The sequence below is a fragment of the Rousettus aegyptiacus genome, unplaced genomic scaffold, assembly GCF_014176215.1.
Source record: "Rousettus aegyptiacus isolate mRouAeg1 unplaced genomic scaffold, mRouAeg1.p scaffold_m13_p_3, whole genome shotgun sequence".
Classification (NCBI taxonomy): Eukaryota; Metazoa; Chordata; class Mammalia; order Chiroptera; family Pteropodidae; genus Rousettus; species Rousettus aegyptiacus.
The window spans coordinates 164,209,916-164,230,509 of NW_023416306.1; the positions used below are offsets into that span (position 1 = coordinate 164,209,916).

The following is a 20,594-nucleotide window of genomic DNA, read 5'->3' on the forward strand; positions in this document are numbered from 1 at the left end:
CCCAGATCCGCTGGTTCCAGGGAAGATGGACACCATACTTATTTAGCAAAAGCAAGTTCCAGGAGCGGACGCCTGGCTCTACAGAACTCAGCAGACCCTCACCCTCGGCTGGGCGGCTGCTCGTGAGTGACGGGCACTGGGGACAGTCCCCACTGTATCTGCGCCTCTGGCACCCTACTCCTGCCTCCTCTTGCCAACAGGCAGTGGCTCCTGCTAGATCCCATATCAGTTACATTTTGCTTCTCATTTCAGTCAAAGTGTCAACAATCTGGAAGACTCCCCCATCCCTCCAGCGATATCTTTAGAACAAACAAACAACTGACATATTTAGCTGAAATAAATCACCTCGAGAAACCCCAGTTTGGCTCATTTTTTTGCTCCTGCTTCAGCTAATAGTCTCAACTCTGATTAGCGTCCTGGAGCCAGCACCTCAGGGGGGGAAAAAAAAAATGACCTGGACAGGTCGAACTAAGAGCACGTCTGGAATCACGCTGCCCAGTTTCAAAGACCTCCTCCCACGCCTGAGTGTGATCCGTCTATAAAGGGAGCCATTTTATTTTGTGCTGTCCGCAAGGCAACAGGGCATGGATGACCTCCTGAGCTCTGTCAGACAGGGTGGTGCTGGGGGCCGAGGGTGCAGAGTGAGAACGAGGCGGAGGACCTGCCCTCCCGTGCGGTCCATGGGCCGCCGAGCTAGCGCCTTCCTCACAGCGAGCGTCAAAGAGCCATCTGGCGAGTGAATGGGTGAACAGAAAATATTTGAAAGCAAGTCTTGCCCTCAACCTAATCTGGTGCTGGAAAGAAAGAATCTGTTCTTCCTGGACCACAGAGCCCCAGCTCCCACGGCCCCGATTTCCCCACGTTCCCAAGCCTGAGGACGGAAGCTCCCAAGTGGAGGCATGAGGCGTCTGGGCCCGTGGCCGTGGCCAACGGCAGATGGTAAAGGAATGGGAACCCTACACTCCCTGGACCTGCAAGGGAAAGCGCCCAGGCCAGATGCGGCACGACCTCGAAGGGCTCCGCGAAGTTCCATGAGACAGAAATGGCCCCCCCTTCCCTCCACTCAATGCCGGGAAGGAAGGACCCCGCAGGGCGCCGGGAATCTGAACCCGCTCTTTGGGGCCGGAGCCAGTCAACGAGCCTGTCTGTCTGCGACACAGCGCTGAGCGGGACTCGGAGTCCCTGCGCCAGAAACCCGCTCCTGCCGCTCCCGGCCTGGCCTGCGCGCACCACGTCCTGTCTTCGCCTCCAGGGTGTCCTCACTTAGTACAGCGTGGAGGGTTTTGTTTTGCTCAGTGTGCTTCAGTGGGGACACGGGACACCAAAGGCAGGACCTCTGCCTTTGGAGCTCTGACAGCGAGCCGGGCTGCCCGACAGCGTGTGGGTGGCGGCGGCTGCAGGGCTGACCTCTGTTTCTTCTGAGGCACTTGGCACACTCCGGAGTGATTCTCCCCCACACGGCTCTGTGAGTGAGCTGCCTTCCTCGGCCTTGGCTCTCCTGAGCCTGGCACAGACTTGGCAGAGAGCGGGGGCTCTATAACCATGAAATGGGGGAGACGTTCGACTGATGGTGAATCTGATCATCCGCTGTTTTCAGCTCAGGATTCCCAGAAGAATAATTATGAGATAAATCTGGAGATTCTCTTCTTTCTTTTCTTTGCTCTCAGATGTCTTTGCTTTGTTTTTGAATAGTCAACTTGCATTACCTTAAAATGCAAAAGTCTATTACAGATGAACTGACATTTAACCCTATTCGTAACTGATGCTTTTGCAAAGCCAGCTGGATCACTAGCAAGTGCTTAAGGTGACCCACTTGCAGTAAGTAGACATCGTCCTTTCATTACATCGTGGGACTTGGCGGAGTAAAAACCAAAATGGATGACAGGAGAGCACCTGGAGGCTTTCTCTCCAGCACACCTGGAAGTAACCAGGAAAGGGAGAACTCTCTAGAAAGGAAGATGGACACTCCTGTAAGGCCTTTGAATTGGGGGACAAACGGCCACATGCATGCCTGGCAGCGATCCCACAGGAACGGGGCGAGGAGTCTGGGCCAGCACGACCCCCCTCCCGGACAGGGCTGCTCGGGCTCGGGAGAAAGCAGGCTCCTCTCACGACCAACCTGGCCTCGAACACAGCTCTGACTTCCTCTTTCCAGTTCTTCTGCCCTTGCCTTGCAAACCCAATTTTCTGTTTCTAAGCCATTTTTCATTGACTTCCGGGGGTTCTGTCTCTCTCGGCAAATGTCTACATGTACTGAAGGCAGTACCACGGGCCCAAGACCTCAGAGAAAGGTGACAGGAATAGGCTGGTGTCGCGGGGTGTGGCTTCCTTGCTTCAGCAAGTCCCTCCCAAAAGGACGGTGGCTTCATGCTCCAGAGTCAGAGGAGCCCAGGGCAGAAGGACCCCCACCACCTAATCTCAACCTTCCCAACATGGTGAAACGCCTCACCGCCAGACAGGTCAATAAGGAGAAGTCAGAAAGTTGATTTAACAACAAAAAAAATTAGTTTAAGCGTGCAGTTCTGTGGCATGGAGGACATTCACATTGTTATGCAACAGTCATTCATCTCCAGAACTTTTTTCATCCTGCAAAACTGAAGCACGGTCCCCATTAGACAATAAGTCCCCGTCCCTCCCTCCCACGGCCCCTGGCAACTAGCATTCCGCCTTCTGTCTCCATGATTTTGACTATTCTAGGAACCTTATATAAGATTAACTATACAGTATTTGTCCTTTCGTGACTGGCTTGTTTCACTCAACGTACCATCCTCGAGGTTCGTCCATGTGGTGGCATGTGTCAGAAATGCCTTCCTTTTAAAGGCTGAATCATATTCCATCGTATGCGGATACCACATTTTGCGTATCCGTTCGTTCACTAATGGACACTTGGGTTGCTTCCGCCATTCGGCTATTATGAAAAATGCTGCCACGAACCGGAACGTGTGAGATCCGTTCAAGTTCCTGCTTTCATTTCTTTTGAGTATTTACCCAGATGTGGAACTGATGGCTCACATAGTAATTTATTTATATATTTTTTGAGGAACCACCACACTGTCTTCCACAGCGGCCACACCATTTTACATTCCCACCCACAGTGACGAAGTTTCAGTTTCTCCCTCACCAACACTTGTGACTTTTTTTTTTTTTTTTTTTTGATAATAGCCATCCTAACGGGTATGAAGCGGCCTCTCGTTGTGGTTTTGATTTGCATTTCCCTAATGACTAGTGATGCTGAGAATATTTTCATGTGCTTACTGGCCATTTTAATAACTGCTTTGGAGAAAAGTCTATTTGAGTGCTTTGCCCATTTCTTATTTGGCTTTTTTTTTTTTTAATTATGAAAAGTTAATTTCGAACAAGCTACTGCACGGCCGCATCCACTCCACTTTGATCTGCAGTGCCTTTCAGGCTGCCGCCACTCTGATTTGCACCCAAGGGATGGGCATCCTGGGCCGGTTATCTTGAATCATCCCTCCCAGACATCCTTCAGGTATCCATGGATCGTTTCTCTAATTTAATGAGATAAACAGCTTCTTTCCTTGTGGTCCAACTTTCTATCAAATGCAAATTTAACGGGCACATTCATTACTCCATGTCCTGGCTCAGGCATAAAAATAGCCCGTGACACCTGGCCTCTTAGTAATCACTACGTCAAAACATTACTCAATATATTTCAAGTTAAATTGGTTTCTCTGAGAGTCGGCATGGAAGTGAGACAGAGTGACAAATGGCCACAGTCTTACTTGCCAAGTAATGATTTTTTTAAAACTAGATATATACTTCGCTCAAAGAACGATCCTAACCTTGTTTTCTAGTTTACTGACAAGATCAATAGGGGAGATAGCATGAAAATCCTGCTCACCTGGAGTAGGAGCTTTAAGAGAGCACGCGCTGCCTTTCTCTTGTTCAGGGCTGCATCCCCAGGACCTTGCATGGCACCTGGACCGTGGCTGGGGACTCAGTGCTTCAGAGGCAGTGGTTAAGAGAGGAGATGTCAATGCTCAACCGCCCGGGTTCGAATCGTGACTCCGCCACTTACTAGATGCATAATCTTGGATAAATTACGTAACCTCTTTTTGCCTCAGTTTCCCTATCTGTAAAATGGGGATGATAATATTACCTACCATAATTCTGATGATGATGACGTTAGTGAAAAATGTGTTAAGTGCTGATAAGAGTTGCCTATGAAAAGGCAGTGTGTAAATAAGTGCTAGTGATTATTATTGCTATGTGAGTTAACGAATGAATGTTATACATGTTCGCTTCTTTCCACGTTGTTCCTGTTGGTGTAAAGAGAAATGTGATTGGCTGACACAATTTGCTTTCACACACAAAGGGAGAAAACTACACACAAAGAAGGGTGTTTGGGAAAGCTTGTGGTCTTCCAATCAGGTGACTGAGGATTTGTTATAGCATCTTCCGATGTATCAGAGTTACGGATCAGAAAACACACGTGGAAGAGTTGTCCAAAGAGGTGGTGACCCACTTGCATTTGTATCTTTGAGAGCTTTCAAAGATTACTTTCTCATGCTCCGTGGTGACATGTGACAGTTTCTAAGTGTGCTGTTGATTTGCTGACCTCCCTGAGAGCAGCTGAAACATGTACATATTCTATTCAAATAGGGAAGAGTGAAATTCGAACCAATTAAAACTCTGTAATTAGGAAAGCTGCACAACTGCAATTTGTTTCAGGGCAAACGACTGGACCTTGGCAGCGGCTGCCCTCGGCGGCCGGCGTGAGGCTGGCGAATTAGAATAACACCTTCGGGTTACGCTCAAGTTTTCAAACGCTGCCATTAGTATGATACCATTCAATACATTTTCCAAAGACAAAAAAAAAAAAAAAAAAAAAGATAAAACGTCAGTTCTTGTCTTAACATTTTATCTAACAAGGAATCTCCACGGCAGAAACGAAGTCTGCGCGGGTCTGATCGGAGACCTGTGACACCGTCTGCGGGAGGGACAGGGGTTCCAAACGCCACTGGCACCGACAGGCCAAAGTACTGAAGAAAGGTGGGCCAAGCGGAAAAAGCATTACGTAAAATGTGCTACTGAATTAGGAGATTTTTGCAAAGCTGTGTTTCAAGAGAAGAAAGATGGACTCTCTTATATACCGAGTTTGGTAGACTGTAAACCTATCAGAATTGAGGAACACTGTTCGGTATAAAAAAAAATGTATACTTTGTTCAATTACAGTTTGGGGAAAACTCACAATGTGTTAGAGATATAATACAGAATCAGCTAATATTAATTTTTCATTCTTTTGTTTAGGTATGCAATAGTTAAAGGGTTTAAAAAAAACATTTTTGACAGAAAAGGCAGTATAAGAGGAACAAGAAAAGACAAGACACATATAGAAATGGCAGACATAAATCCAACCATATTGTTGATTATAGTAAATGTGACAGACCCAAACATTTGAGACAAAAGTAGAAATTATCAGACTAAATAAAAAAAATTTATCAGACTAGATAAAAAAGCAAGAGCCAATTATACGCTACCTAAAAGAGAAGAAATGTTTGAAGAAATAATGGCTGCGAATTTTCTAGAAACGACAAAAAATATAAACAATACGAAGCCACATTTAAGAAGTCCAGTGAATCCCGAGATGGATTCGCTCTTTGCTGCATCCTTGTGAAATGCGAAACGTCGGCAACAGGGCCAAGGGCCGAGAGAGGGACCGGGGGACGCGGCAAAGAACAGAGGTCAAACCATCAACTGTTCAGCAGCCACGCCAGAGCAAGATCTTGTCGGCTGTGCGAGAAGGGGAGTCGAGAACCGTACGCGGGCCGGAAACATCTCTTCTGAAGAGTAAAGCCAAATACGTTTTTAGACCCAAACTGAGAGAGTTTGCCAGAACTAGACCCTCACTAAAATTTCTAGGGTAATCGCTAAACAACAACCGAAGCGGAAATGTTTCTTTTCCAAATTAATAAAGGAAAAATATGTAATAAAAACATAATTTAAAAGAAGGTAGGAAAGGAGAAAATAAGGCATGGAAAAAAAAAATCAGGACAATAGAAAGCACAAATGAGGTGGTAGACACGAATACAAATATATAGGTATTTACAATAAATGGAAATGAACTAAATGTTTTAGATAAGACTGTAGGCCTGAGTTAAAAAAAAATCACTATATAGAATGAGCGCAGGCTAAAACATAAGAATATAAAAAGTAAGAAAATGGAAAAAGATATTCCAAACATACACATATGTGTGTAGATATGTATATGTGCACATGTATGTGTATGTGGATATATGCATAAGAATGTGTGTGTATGTTGCACGAAGTAGACTTTGAGGTAAAATGAATTATGTGGCCTATTAAATAATGATAAAGGGTTGACTTTAACAGGAAGACATAACAATTCTAAATATACAGGTACCTAATAGTGAAGCTTTAAAATATGGAAAGCCAGAACTGCTCTGTGTGGCAAAGCAGGACAACCTACCATTCCACTGGTAGATTGCAACATATCGCCACTCAATAATTGCTAGACACAAAAAAATCGGTAAGAGTCAAGAAGATCTGAATAGCATAGCTAATAGCTGAACCTAATAAAATAGATAAAAATTTACCCCCGAATCCAGAAAACATTCCTTTTAAGCACACATAAAATATTTATAAGACGTGACCATGCGCTGGGCCATAAAACAAATCTCAACAAATTTCAAATTTATACAGATTATAGTCTCTGAACACAGTTCAATGAACTTAAAAGCCCATTAACAAAAGGCAAGTTAAAAAAAAAAACCCATATATTTGACAATTATAAAGTACAGTTCTAAAATAACTGAGTCAAAAAAATGGAAATTTAAAAATACTTAGAACTAAACTAGCAAATTTCACAAATTGAAACTTGTGGTTTCTACCTAATGCAGTGCTTGGGAAACTTTTAGTCTTAAATGCTTCTGTCAGATAATAAGAAAAGCAAAAAATTAATAGACTTAAAAGATTTAGAAGGAAAACCAAATAAAACAGAACAAACTCAAAGAAAATAGAAGATAAAATAAAAATAAGAACAGAAATTCATAAAAGAGAAAGTGGACACATTGTTGAGATTATAAAAAAGACTACTTTTTTTTTTTTTTAAAAAAAGATCAATATAATAAATTTCTGGCATGACTATTAAAGGAAAAAGAAGAAGGTGCATTAGACAGTTATTAGGAATAAAAAAGACAACCACAGATGCTGTATGACAACAAATAATTTAAAAACATTATGAACAACTTTATGCCAATAAATTTAAAATTTAGATGCAACAACTGAATTTTTAAAATATGTATTATATAGTATACATGGCTTAATAAAATAAGAAATAAAAGTCCTGAGTATCCTATAATCATTTTAAAAAGCATCAGAAGTTTTTCAATAGAAAAAAAAAAAAAAAAGACCAGCCCCCAGATGGTTTTACAAACGACTTCCACCAAAACTCATTATTCTAGGAACAAATAATTCCAATCTTACACAAATGATTCCAAAACATATAAAAAAGAAATACTCCTACTCATTTTATAAGGCTGGCCGGCCTTGATGCCAAAACTTAACAAGGATATAATGAGAAAGGAAAATTACAAGTTCTTTCACAGATGAACATAAATGTAAATGTTCTTTAAAAAAATTAGCAAACTGATTCCATAAAAAAAGGGCTAATATACTATGATCAGAATGCACTTATTCTGAGAATATAAGGTTAATTTAACATTTTAGAATAATAATTAATATACTAGTCATATATTAAAGGAGTAAAATCATATAACCATCCCAACTACAGAAAAATCATTTGATAAAATTCTATATCAATTCATGATTTAAAAAAAAAATACTTTTAGCAAACTAAGAACAAGGAAATTTCTTTAACCTCATAGAATTTTAAATAGTTAACAGCATGGAATTCTTTTTTCAAGAAATGAGTAATAAATTTAGTAAAAAAATGCATAAAGTCATTATAAAGTATATTATAAAACTTCATTTAAAAAGTTTTTTTAAAGGCCTAAATAATTAGGCCTTTAAAATGGCCATTGATTAGAAACTCACTGTCATAAATATATATAATTCTCCCCAAAGCGAGCTATTAGATCAAATATCATTTTAATCAAAATCTTAACAGCTTTTTTTTTTTTAAGTTGACAAGCTGATTTGAAAATCCATGTGTAAGTTCGAAGGCCTGATAATAGCATGCCACAGGAAGAGACCCGCCTCACATACTGAAATGGCGAGAATGAAGAAAGAGTGGCGATCACACAGAGACGGGCACGGTGACCAAAGGACCCGAGTGAAAGCTCAGCGACAGCCCCACTCCACACGTGGACGTTTGATTTAAGACAAAACTGGCATCGCGGAACAACAGGAAAAGGAATCTTTTCATTATACCATGTGGGAAAAAATTACATTGGATCCCTCACACTGTGCACACATAAAACAATTCCAGAGGGACTCCTTGCTTTGAGTGCAAAAGATAACGACAGAGAGCTTTTAGAAGATGATTTAGGAGACGATTTTCATGACACTGGAGAAGGCGAAGGTTTCCTAAACGATACAGAAGTACTGTCCGCGAATATGATTGATGAATTGATTCAGCCACTTTAACATTAAAAACCTCTGCTCATCAAAAGGCATCCTTAAGAGGAGGCAAACACAGCGCACGCACTGGGCAACAAAAGCACTTGTAACCATAATACGTAAAGAAATCGCACAGATTCCGTAGTGTGGAAAACACAACCCAGATAGAAAAGAGGAGAGACCGCTACACGAGCCTCATGGAAGGGAGAAGCTAAATGACCAACAAGCAAATAAAAAAGGTGTTCGACCTCATTAATGATGAAGGACATGCAGCTTAAACTCATAATGCGGTACCACCAACTAAGCAACCGTATTGCCAAAAACAAGCCTGACGTCCCGGCGCGGTGGCGTGTGGAGTTACCTGGGCTCTCAGGCACTGCAGGTGGGAGTGTAAGACAGGCACGACCACTTTGAAGAACAGCTGTGCTTATTTGGTAAGACTGAAGATACACATGTCCTATGACCCAACAATTTCACTCCCAGAAATGCCTGCACAAGGCCACCGGCGGGGGCGGGGGGGGGGGGGACCTGTGCAGACATATTTATAGCGACATTGTTCATAATAGCCGAAAACCAAAAACAACCTACATACCCACTTATGGCAAACTAGAAAAACACATCTTGGTGTATTTACATAATAAAATACTACTCATCAGTATGAGGAATAAATTGCTGCTGTATGCAATAAAGATGAACCTCAGGAGTATCGCATTAAGCAATGAGAGTGGGTAGTATAAAGATGTATTCAGTATGATTCCGTTTTTTACAAAATTTAAAACATGCGAGACTAGAATTTTATGATTTGGGAGTACAAACGTATGCGGCAGAGAAACGCAAGAGAATGCTCGACACAGCGCTGAGGACGGTGGCTGGCCCGTGAGGCAAGAGGTAAAGGGGACGGGAAACTCACAGGCGATATTAATAGTCTTTTTCTTAAATGCAAAAGCGGGTATGCATGTTATTGTATTATTATTTTAAATCTATTTAATTAAGTCTTTTGCTTCTACTCAATATTCAATAACAATTTTAAAGGACTCAAATATCGCATTTGAAAACTGTAGTAGTAATAAGAGGAAGAATCCTTATAAGTTACTGAGTGATTAGTGTGTACGGATGCCTTAAATGCACAAGTGAAGACAGCTGAATGCTCTTGGAGGAGCAGCTGGGCTCTCCAGTGTTACCCATCCTCACTGTCACCATGAGATGACAGAAGTTGGTATTTGAGTACCTTGAATATGCTTTAACAGGGACCAAAGCATTCTGTAATTCTCTGCACCAGGCTAAGAGGCTAGCTGCGTCAATTTTCAGTTCAACAGGCTGACGGTTCAGTTCAGCAGCAGAACAGTGGTAAGGGTTTCATCTCCATCTAGCAGGTACTGACCAAACATTGACTATGCACTCGGTCTGCTGTAGGTACGGCTGGGGCGGGCACAAGCAACGAGAGGCATTGCCTGGCTTCTGAGAGCCTACAGTTCTGCTGGAGGCAAGCCTGTCACAAACAGACAATACTACATGACAGGTGCCCACATAATCTTCTCGAGGTTGGTGTTACAATGTATTGCCCAGGTTGGGAAGAAGCCATGGGATCCACTGACTGCATCTGGCCCAACTTTTAATAAAGTATTCTTGGGAAGAAGTTTCTCATCACAAAGGAAGAAATACAAATATTTAAAAAGCAAACAAGTCATCCGCTGCTCTCAGACCTGCTGCCATATGCTTTGCTTTTTTGAGCTTACGGCTTAACATTAAAATAACAGGCTTGCATTCCTCAAATATCTCTACTGCTGTTCCTTACTTCACTACTTGAAAAGGCTGTCAGCTGCTGTCACTTGGAGGCATTACCACATTAGCCACCACTGTTTACTGCTTACTGGGTGGTGCAGCTATTAGTTTAATAAACCTGTGCTCAGATGACACCCCGGGCTGTCTATGCTGGAGCCACATGCTGGAGTCTAACACCTAATGAAAGTGTTGGGGTGAGGGGGAGGCAGGGAAGGGCGCTTTATAAATATTGATGAGAGAAACTCAATTCAATTGCATCAGGTTGTACTTTAGTGATGGGTAAAGGGCTGCCGATTTTTTTTAAAAGTGCTTTATTTAGCCACTTTAAGGTTCCACGGGCTAAGCAGCTTTGGACAAGATCCAGACATATACTCGGTATGCAAAACAGCAAGTTTGAGATCTGCAGAGAAGTAAAATACTGCAGCAAAGCTCTTTAATTCACTCTGCATAAATAGCTGAACCTACAAAAGAAATCTCTAGTCAGAGGTTTCCTGGATTATAATGAGAATTTTCTCGATGGGGAGAAGAGAAGTGCTCTTTTCATTTGAAGACAAAGAAATGTTTGTAATGGAAATGTGTGAACCAATTTTCCAAGGAGAGCGGCTGAAATGCACTGATTAAAAACACGGTGAGGTGATGAGGCAGAGAAATAAAGCCAAAGCCAATCCACTTAAAATCTGCGGCTGCACTTCTTTCTTAAAGCGGAGCGAGCCCATCTGGGCCTCGTCTACCTTCCTGCCCTCTCCCCGCAGCCCCAAGCGCCCCCCCCCCCCCCAATCACTGGCCCTGCCCCCTAGACAATCAGAACCTGCCAGCACGCAGGACTGTTTACTGTTTCTGGCCACTGTGTCCTGGTTACTAAGCTACCCCACCTAGGATAAAATAGGAACTGAGTAGCCCAAAAGACCATGCTCTTCTCAGCAAAGCCTGGCCGACAGGCCTGGGGATTCGAGGGTCTGGAGGAAAGACAGGAAGCTCAGTGGACACTCTGAGCATATAGCAGTTTGTAATGACAGCTCTTAGGTTACGTACGAATATGGAGTGATTCACTTCAGGAATTTCATTTCCTAGAGAATGAAACCAAGGCTCAAAGAGGTCAGGAATCTTGATCGAAGTTCTTAAAATATAATAATCACCAGAAACTAGCAGAAGCCTCTGGTCACAAAGGACAAACAAGCCCCAAAGCCATATTTCCCAAGTTTCAGTCATTAGAGTTTGTTCAATGTAATTTTTGCCATATATGGGAAAACCTGTATTAGTATTCGCTTAATGTTTTTCTTTGAATTGATTTAAAATAGCTCATTAAAAAATTCTTAGTCTCTCTCCGATTTCCATGAAATCACATTTAGATAAGCAATTATATTTTTTTCTGATATCTATTTAAAAATGTGTAACTATGAAGGAAAAAATGGTAAAATAAATAAATGAAATAAAAATGGTCCTCCACAATCCATCCACAATCTCCTTGTGTGCCCCAAGGGTACAGACAGAAAAAAAAAAAACGGTAAAATATTTTAACTTAATAAGTATGACTTCACAGACTTCAGCCGGCCCTCGAACAACACGGGTTTGAATCGTGCGAGTCCACTTATATGAGGATGATTATCAATAGATACTGTAAAGGTAATTTCTCTTCCTTATGATTTTCTTAATAACATTTTTTCTCTACAGCTTCCTTTATTGTAAAAATGCAGTATGTGATACATATAACATACAAAATACGTTTTATGCAACTATTTGTATTATCCGTAAAGCTTCCAGTTAACAGTAGGCTATTAGTAGTTAAGCTTTTGGGGGCGGTCAAAAGTCATATGTGACTTTCGACTGTGCAGGGGGATGGGGTCCCTAACTCCTTGCATTACTCAAGGGTCAGCTGTACATCTGTTTCTAAATATCATAGAAAAACAAAACTAAATGGATTTTTTTTTTTAACTATTAACCATCAGGGTGTCCATGAAAGACTTAACAACTTAGATTGGTTAGAGAGAAGGAAGCTGGGGAAAAAAATAAGATTAATCACGTTTGAGTGTGGGAGAACAAAAGCCGTGGACCACTCACATAAAATTTTCCGGGTATTCACTCAGGGCCATGTCGATGATGTTCAGAGCGTCGTGGTAATGCTTCTGCGCTGACAGGAGGAGGGCCAGGAGGTGAAGGGAGTTGACGTCGTCGCCTTGAAGTTGAAGAGCCTGGCGGACATAGCCCAGAGCCTCTGGGATCTGGTTTGGAACAAAACCAAAAAGAAGTTTTAAGCACGCGCGCGCGCGCACACACACAGCCGCCATGTCAATATCTGGTTCTCTGTAAATATCAAGGGCTGTGTTAAAGGGAAAACCTTGCACTACATTCGTATCTTAAGCCAGGTCGGTATGTAAGCCCCAGGGGGTTAACTGGGTTAACCGCAAACATGGAGACAGATGCTCCCCTCCTGCGATACATAGTCTAATCAATGAAGTGACAGCAGAGACCCCGCTTCTCTGCGTAGCTGCCAATACCAGATCTTTTATTTCTCCCTAAGTAAACACTTTGTCTTTTCCCACAAAACTGATCTACTGTTGATTATGCCTAACGTACGTTCACTCTAAATGGACACACGTACAAATTGCTGGAGGCTTTTAGTGGAATTAAACTGCCTTAGCTGAACCGTTCTCATTTTTTAAAGTATTACTGAAATTAAAGTGCTTAGTAAGTTGTAAAACTTTACCAGAGCTCTCCAAATGATCAGACTCCTGTGCTTCTGTGCAAGCTCCTTCGTCCTACATCTCCCTTAGACATCAAGGAAATATGCAAACAAACAAAAGCCCCACACCTTCCCAAACTACAACCCCAAATAACTAGATCCAAGAAACAAATTGCAAAGCCACATACAAAGCAGATATATCCAAATTCAAGTAGGATCAGACACAACCTTAATCTTCAAAATGCAACAGCTGAGTCTTCGGCCATGCCACCCTGAAGGTGCCCGATCTTGTCTGATCTCAGAAGCTAAGCAGGGTCAGGCCTGGTTAGTACTTGGATGGGAGACCACCTACAAATACCAGGTGCTATAGACATTTTTAAAAAAAAATGTGACAACTGTTGAAGACTGTCTTTATAATCATCCAAGCACCGGGGTTGATGAAATGCACACGTAATGAATATTACACGCCCTGGATTCCATGCAGGTTTAGCAGTAACTTAGGAGAATCAGAACTGAAGCTGGATTTTGAAATAGAGCTCGAGATTAAAACTCCTCACATGGCTGCCTCTGGACTCTCCTTGCCTCCAACTCTGGTCCCATTGTGGACTTCCTCTCAGTTCTCCGGCTTCCTCCTAAACCCTCAGCAAGCTCACTCCTTAGCAGGCAGTCACGACTTCTGTTTTTTCCAAATCTGTTAAGTTTTCCTCTCTGAAATTCGGCTTTTGATAGATTTAAGTTGTAAATGCTGGCTATACGGGCTTTCTGCTTTGAGCCACAGAATCATGAGGCTATCAGAGCTGGAGGAAAGATCATAGCCTGGCCCAGCTCTTTGTTTATAGAGGGAGGAAGCTGAGTCCAGAGGAGGAGAAATGACTTGACCAAGGTCACTCAGCTATTGAATGACTGAGAGTGGCTCTAGATCTTCTGATTCCTCTCTCATCCTCTCCTAGTCAAACAGCATTAGCTCTAAAGATAAGAGGGCCACAGTCCCCCTGCCCACGGTCAGCAGGGAAATACTGCCATAGAGGTCTGGTGTTGTCATACTGCGTGCTAAAAAGGCTGCCGACACCCACAAGGCTCCATTCACTTATCCCTTCCTCAGGGTGCCAACTCACTGTGTGAACAGCACTCAGCCTGGTATTGTGGGGAGTGTCGAAAGGCAGGGTATACTCATGGTGTACCCTGGTGCAGAAGGACCAGAGCAATCAGGGACAAACTCATCCAGGGATCAAAATGATGTCCTTAAGGGCAAGCTAACTTGAAGGAATTCAGAGCTGGTCCTTTCATTCGGTGAGTGCTCCTGAGTGCCTACCACCTGTCGGGCAGTGTTCCGGCTGCCAGGGTAAAGTGGTGACATGGGTTCTTGCCTCATGGACCCTCAAGTCTAGTGCAAAAGACATGGGACAGGAGAGCTGAGCAAGAGAAAAGAGAAGGGCAGGATGGAGGCTCCACGGAGCTGGAGAGAGAAAGTCCTTGTGGAGGACGGAGACCAGATGGCCAGTCGCCAGCCCACAGCTGTTGCAGCAGGAGCTCTTGCTTAGTCCAGCTGTGAGCCACACCATGCCAGGGGACAGGACCTCACAGAGGAGGTGTCTTGGTTTCCTGAGTCCCCAGGTCGTCAGTGGGAGCTCTCTCTCGACACCATTCCCAGACCTCTGGGAAGTCAGATGCCTACAGCCCGGGCCTGCCAGGGGAATGGCATGTCTGGGAAACTGACCTTTGATTCACCCTCCGGTCAGCACTCAGGAATGTGCTGGGGTTACCACCAGTGTCTTTGCACCTGGTGGGCAGGCAGGCATGTGCCCAGAGTCTCCAGAACAGCTGGGAGGGAATGGGAGGTGATAAGAATGGCAAAGGCAACTTCTGGAAGCTACCGTCGGGAAGAGGAAGGGCAGCAAAGCCTGCCCCTCCAGCAGGAACGCTCCTCAGTCTCCTATTTTAAGGAGCCGCTGCATGTAACCGTTCATATCATCCGTGGATTTTAAAGAAACTGGTGTCTTTGCCTGCTGGCATCTTCCTGTTAATCATCGATACCCTTATGGCGACTGGACCTCAACCAGTGACTGAACCCCCATCATGCTGACAGCTCAAGATTGGGCTCTGGCGGCAAGGGACACGGCTCTTTGATGGCTCCTGGGTTCAGGGGATATGCCGTGTGCTGCATTCAGGTCACCATCGGACCCCAGGTTGGGCCCTCCAGATCCGTGGACTGAACCTTCCAAAGCCGAGCCTGGCACGCCTGTGTCTTCACAGCTCATGCTCAAACTGACCGAAACGCTGGGGTCTCTACTGTGAGGAGCCAGAGCCCTTGGGGCCGAGTCCTAGTGTCAGCCTCCGACGAGTGGAGGACCAGCTACCTGCTCACACCGAGGCGCTGAAGGAACGGTATCAGCACAGGTGCACCAAGTTTGGGAAACATGAGAGAAACTGACCTGTCTGGAGATGGCGAGCTGCAGGGCCAGGTAGAAAGCTGCTTGGTGATCTGTAGGTGACAGGCTGTGGGCCCTGGAAAAGTTTTTATAGCTGTTAGTACCTGGGAGAGGCCATTTTTACTTTCCCTATCAAAAAACGCATCCACATTTGCATTTTTAGACCAAGGTCACATATTTAACTGTTTAATGTTTCATTTAGACTCTCCTCTTTTGTTCACTAACGAATGCATGCATTTTTCCACTGCACTGTGTGTAGACAGGACGCAGGAGCCAGTCTGGGCCCCTGAAGTGGCAGCCGGTGATCTGCAGCTTTGGGGAAGAGCCTGGGGGTGAGGAATCCACAGGCCCTGAGCTCTGATTGCATGGGCCCACTGGGCAGGAGAGGCCCACGTGCCATGCCGGGACGTGGTAAAGCCATGAATGTACTTGGCCAGGCGACAGCTGCTTTGGTTGAGTTTCGGCTTGGCCTTAATGCTGCTTCATCCAAATTTCTGGATTTCAGAGAAACCATATGAAAATCAAGACCTGGCTTTGCCTGTAAAATGAGGTTTTGGTTTTTGATGAACTATAGGGAGAAAAGATAAAAAATACTCGTTCGGTTTTTTGATGCTTCTACTAAGTTCCATTCAGCTTACTAATTTAGTCCATGTCACTTTGACATGTAAGGCTCTGTAGCCAAACACGGGGTTTAGTTTTATTAACTGGCCTTTGACACCGGATGGGAAGAGGCCGCCATACTGGCCTCCTGATTGTAAACACGGTCATTCCTGCTTTTATATGGAAGTCAATCATATTTCACCAGGAACAACTCAAAATGTGACTGTATATAAGACATAATTCAGTGTTTAACAGTCTGGAGGGAAGAGAAAAATTTCCACTCTCTTGAAAGGCATCATGGAGCCGACTAATTACAAACGGTGGGACCCAGAGAGTAAACAAAACTTCATGCTGTTCTGTCAACATTCTGTGATTAAAGGAGGATCTTCCATCAGCAGAAAACAAACTCCGGATAAAGAAGAAAGCCAAGTCATTATGGATTCCGTAGTGGCAAACATGCCAAGAATGGCTTTCTACGAGTAATAGGGCCTTTTAACGGAACTGTCCGTCTGCTGTGGGGAAAAAACTAAAAAGTCCTTCAGGTGTTTGCCACCCAAAAACACATTTAGTCCAACAATCCAGGACATTGTTTGGGCAAATGTGGTAAAGCTCATGTATGGGACTGGGGGGAGCAGACGAGGTCTCTGTTCTTTTCTTAATCTTAAGAGCAAAGCACCTCAACTCCCATCCCTGGATATTTTACGAGTAATGTGTTCAAGACACAGCCTTGGGGTGCGTCTCGCCTTCGTGTAAGATGCTATTTGCCTGCACTGCCCTTCTAAATGTCCTCTTTCTACCAGTATGCTCCAGTTTTTAGTACTTCCTATGTACTGGTTTCCCATGAATTTGTACATCAAAGTATCTTCTTTGGTGTTCACAAGAAGTGAGAATGGAATGTCATGGTTTCCGTCTCTCCCAATTATTCAGGGAAAATGAATACAAAATTAATTATGAAAAGACTCTGAATTACTTAGCATTCTTTATTTTATCTCATCTTCTTTCATAATTAAGAAAAAGCCAGGTTTCTACAACCCTCAAAAAGAATTCCTCAGAGCTATAATTTTCTCAGCCCAGTTTAGATTTTTCCCAAATGAAGTTACATCAGACCATGGTCGCCTCTACCCAACACCCGCCAAGCGAAAAACTGGCAATGGTCTGAGGAACATTAACGGCTATAAGGATAGTTCTGACCCCAGGCCCCGCCCTGGCCTCAGCACATGATTATTAGCTGCCGGCCGCTGTTGTACGATAAAACCAACCAGTGCTAGAAATCTTGGCCTTTCTGGGGTGCATTAGGGCAACATCTGAAGAACTGCCAATTTGGCTAATAATGGCTACCCAACTGCCAAATTTCGAACAAGGCACGACTTAAATGTACACATTTTAAAAAAATCTCATTTTGATAATTTTGCTGATGAATTCAAATGATTACTTTCGTCTGTGGAAGAAAAAAAAGACAATAAGGAGAATGCCCAACAATCAAGAAAAACCGCACGGTGCGGATCTCATGAAATTCTAGAAAACTTGCTGCAGTCGTGCAGAACGACTTCAGCGGCTGTGTTTCCTGTGGCAAAACTACCACCGTGGTGAGCCCACCGCCCACCGGCTCTGCGGGAGGAAAGGCATTAGCATTCTCGAAAACCGAAAACCAGAAGCCGGCTGAACTCTGCACACGAATATTAAGCGGCCTGATAAACTCCACTCGCAGGCAATGGGCAAGGGGCGGAGCCCCTAAGAGAAACCCAGAGACCTGAAAATGTCACCACGGGGATGCTCACCAAGCGCTCACTGAGCACCTCCGCATGCATTCAGTTAATTTCTTATCCATAAGGAAAGAATCGTTGGATGGCTGGCTCCCTAGGCCACCCATCCACCCATCTGTCTGTCCATCTATCCATCCATCCATTCATCCATCCATCCATCCACCCACCCACCCTCATTATTCGGTATCTACTGTAATGCCAGGCCTGTGCCAGCCTCTGGGGAGCCTGGAGAGGAATCGTGTAAGTGCCTATCCTTAAGGAGCATCCATTCTTCCTCAGAGCGGGAGACCCAAAGTGAGGGTGCAGAGGGTGCAGTGAGGGGCACGCCAGCTGCTGTTGGAGAGCATGGGATGGGCCTCCCAGACCACCCGGCTGGAACCCAGCATACTTTGGACCCTAGTGCTCTCCTAGGCTCCAGTTCCAACATCCTCTAGGGCTGAACCAAGAATACAGAGAAAACTGATCAATTTTGATCCATACTTTGTAATAACGATAACTACACTTTATGAAGCATCTACTATGTAGCATCTTGTCCAAGAACAACCGGCAAAAGAGACAGAGCTAGAAATGAAATTCGGAGGCCTGGGCCCTCCACCGTATCACAATGCCGCCTTCTTCAGCCCATTCTCCTCAAGCCCCCTTTAGTCCTGATTACAGTGGACATGTGATTGGTGTATTATTCAGTAAAGAAGAAAATGTACAAATCAGGTGAAATCCATTACTCAGGAACCTCCCATTAGTTACACATGCAAAATAAGCAACTTGTCCTGGTTTGCCCAGGATTTTCCTGGGCTCAGCACTGAACGCTCCCTGCTCTGGCAAACAGCTCAGTTCCCGACAAACTGAGATGGCCGGCCACAAACTTAAAACTCAAGCAAGAAGCGAGAGAGGACAATAACGTGAGACTGCATCACACTGAGTGATACACACAAATGACGCCATGCCCCCCCCCCCTTCCTCAGGGAGCAGCCCAGATTTCTGCACGTGGCAGGTCCAGCAACTGAACGAGCTCTCTCATCTGTTTCCAGGTTTGCTTTCCTCTGCAGGAGGTGAGAGGTCACAGAAACAGCCGCGCAGATCAGAGCTGCATCTTCAGAGAGCTCTGCAGACAACAACACTGTTTTCCTTCGTGGTGCTTTTGCACGGGGCAAACGAATTGCTTCAGCTGTCTAGGCTGAGCTTCTGAATGTCCTAACGGCGAAGGGTCTCAAGGTTCAGTAATACAACCGAGATGCCTTTCGAAAATCACTTTTTTGAACCCATCGGCAAGCACGTCTTTCTGAATTCTGACTCCAGGAATAATTAAGAGTTAATTTTTACATGATATATCTGCAACCCCACCACTTTTTGAGTTATACTATTTTCTTTTTAAACAAAAAAAGTGCCAAACAATAGTATAAAAAGAATTGTGGGGAGAATTTAAATATATAGTAAAAAAAAAATTATTTCTCAACCAAGTGGTGTTTAAATATCCATTTACATTTAAGAAGTAATATAAATCACTTTTTCATTTAAAATCTTTCCTTCACAGATTGTAAAGACCACAGTACACTAGAATAGTCCTAGTTAATGTGTACTTGAAACAAAACACTTTAATTTCTTTAAAAAATATTCTTTATTTCACACAAATACTAATTTAAGTTAGCCTTCCTCAATAAATCCTGTAGGTTAGTTGGATGTTATGGCTCTTTATTCCCACAAGAACTAATATTTTTAAATCTCTTTGAATTAAAACCCAAGTAAAAGAACAAAGAGGAATTCAGGCCAACAAAACAGCTGTTATATAACGTGAAGTTACAAATCCAGTGGCCCAAGGCAGACCACCGCTATGGCTGTTTTTAGAGAGCCGGTGAGATGTACTGATTTAAGACAAGTGAAACAGGTGTAATGATCACTTTCTTAGGCACCCACGTGTGGGTTTTACAAACTAGGGCTGAGGAATTTAAAACTCCAAATCATTTGAAAGGGAAATGCTTTTTCCACACTCTGTGCTGAAGAACATCAACCAAAGCTTACTTAGCACAGAGATAGGAGATCTGTTTACAGATGTCAATTGGTACTTTGTGTCATTACAGTCTGGGACTGGCTAGGTGAAGATGCTATTGGCAAGCCTGCTAGGAAACAGAAAGAAATGAGATGAAAGGGATTCAGACTAACCGAAACCGAGTGATAATGATTTCATCAAAGAAGGAACACGTGCCCGTAGGCAACCTAGTTCTAAGGAAAGCAATCTAACAGAGGTTTTAGGTATTGAGAGGTCCTCATGGAATGTTGGTATAAGTAACTAAGTGTCTAATATGATTCCAAGGAATCAATGTAACTCAGATATAGTTAAAGTGAAAGGCTCAATAGCAATTATAAGTTTGACATCATGGGGCTATATTTTCAAGCAACAATTCATTTTAGTGATTTATTATACCTGCAATTAGAATAAGATGAGGCAGTGTGGTATAGTAAGTACCAGAAAAGTTGGGTTAGAATCAGGAGACCTTGATTCTACCTTGACTTCAACGGGTATGTGAATCTGTAATTCTTTTCACTCCGACCCCTCAGTCCCTTACCTGCAGTAAACATGCTACCTGTCCTGTCAACCTTATTGGTGTGGGAGTTAGGATGAAGTCAAAATAGGGATATGAAAGAACACTAAGATACTCGAGTGTTTTCTAATTAAAAAGTGTTCCCCAAATTATAAGAAAGGCAACAATGATGAAGATGAGCACAAGGCAGGGGTTGGGGCGGGGGGCGACTTGCCGGCCTATCTTAACATAGTACTTCAGA

At 43.6% G+C, this 20,594-nt stretch overlaps 1 protein-coding gene and 1 pseudogene across 3 annotated transcripts in view; one reads left to right on the plus strand and one right to left on the minus strand.

Moving 5' to 3' along the window:
- Positions 1-20,594, minus strand: part of TTC7B (tetratricopeptide repeat domain 7B) — a 213,307-nt gene that overhangs the window by 75,084 nt on the left and 117,629 nt on the right. For all 3 annotated transcript variants that reach the window (XM_036218147.1, XM_036218146.1, XM_036218148.1), the window contains 2 exons: positions 15,457-15,529; positions 12,403-12,563 (listed from right to left, as the gene is read on the minus strand). In XM_036218147.1, coding sequence (XP_036074040.1) covers positions 12,403-12,563; positions 15,457-15,529 — 234 coding nt within the window. The remainder of the gene's footprint in view (positions 1-12,402; positions 12,564-15,456; positions 15,530-20,594) is intronic.
- On the plus strand, positions 13,279-13,397 carry LOC118600472 (annotated as a pseudogene).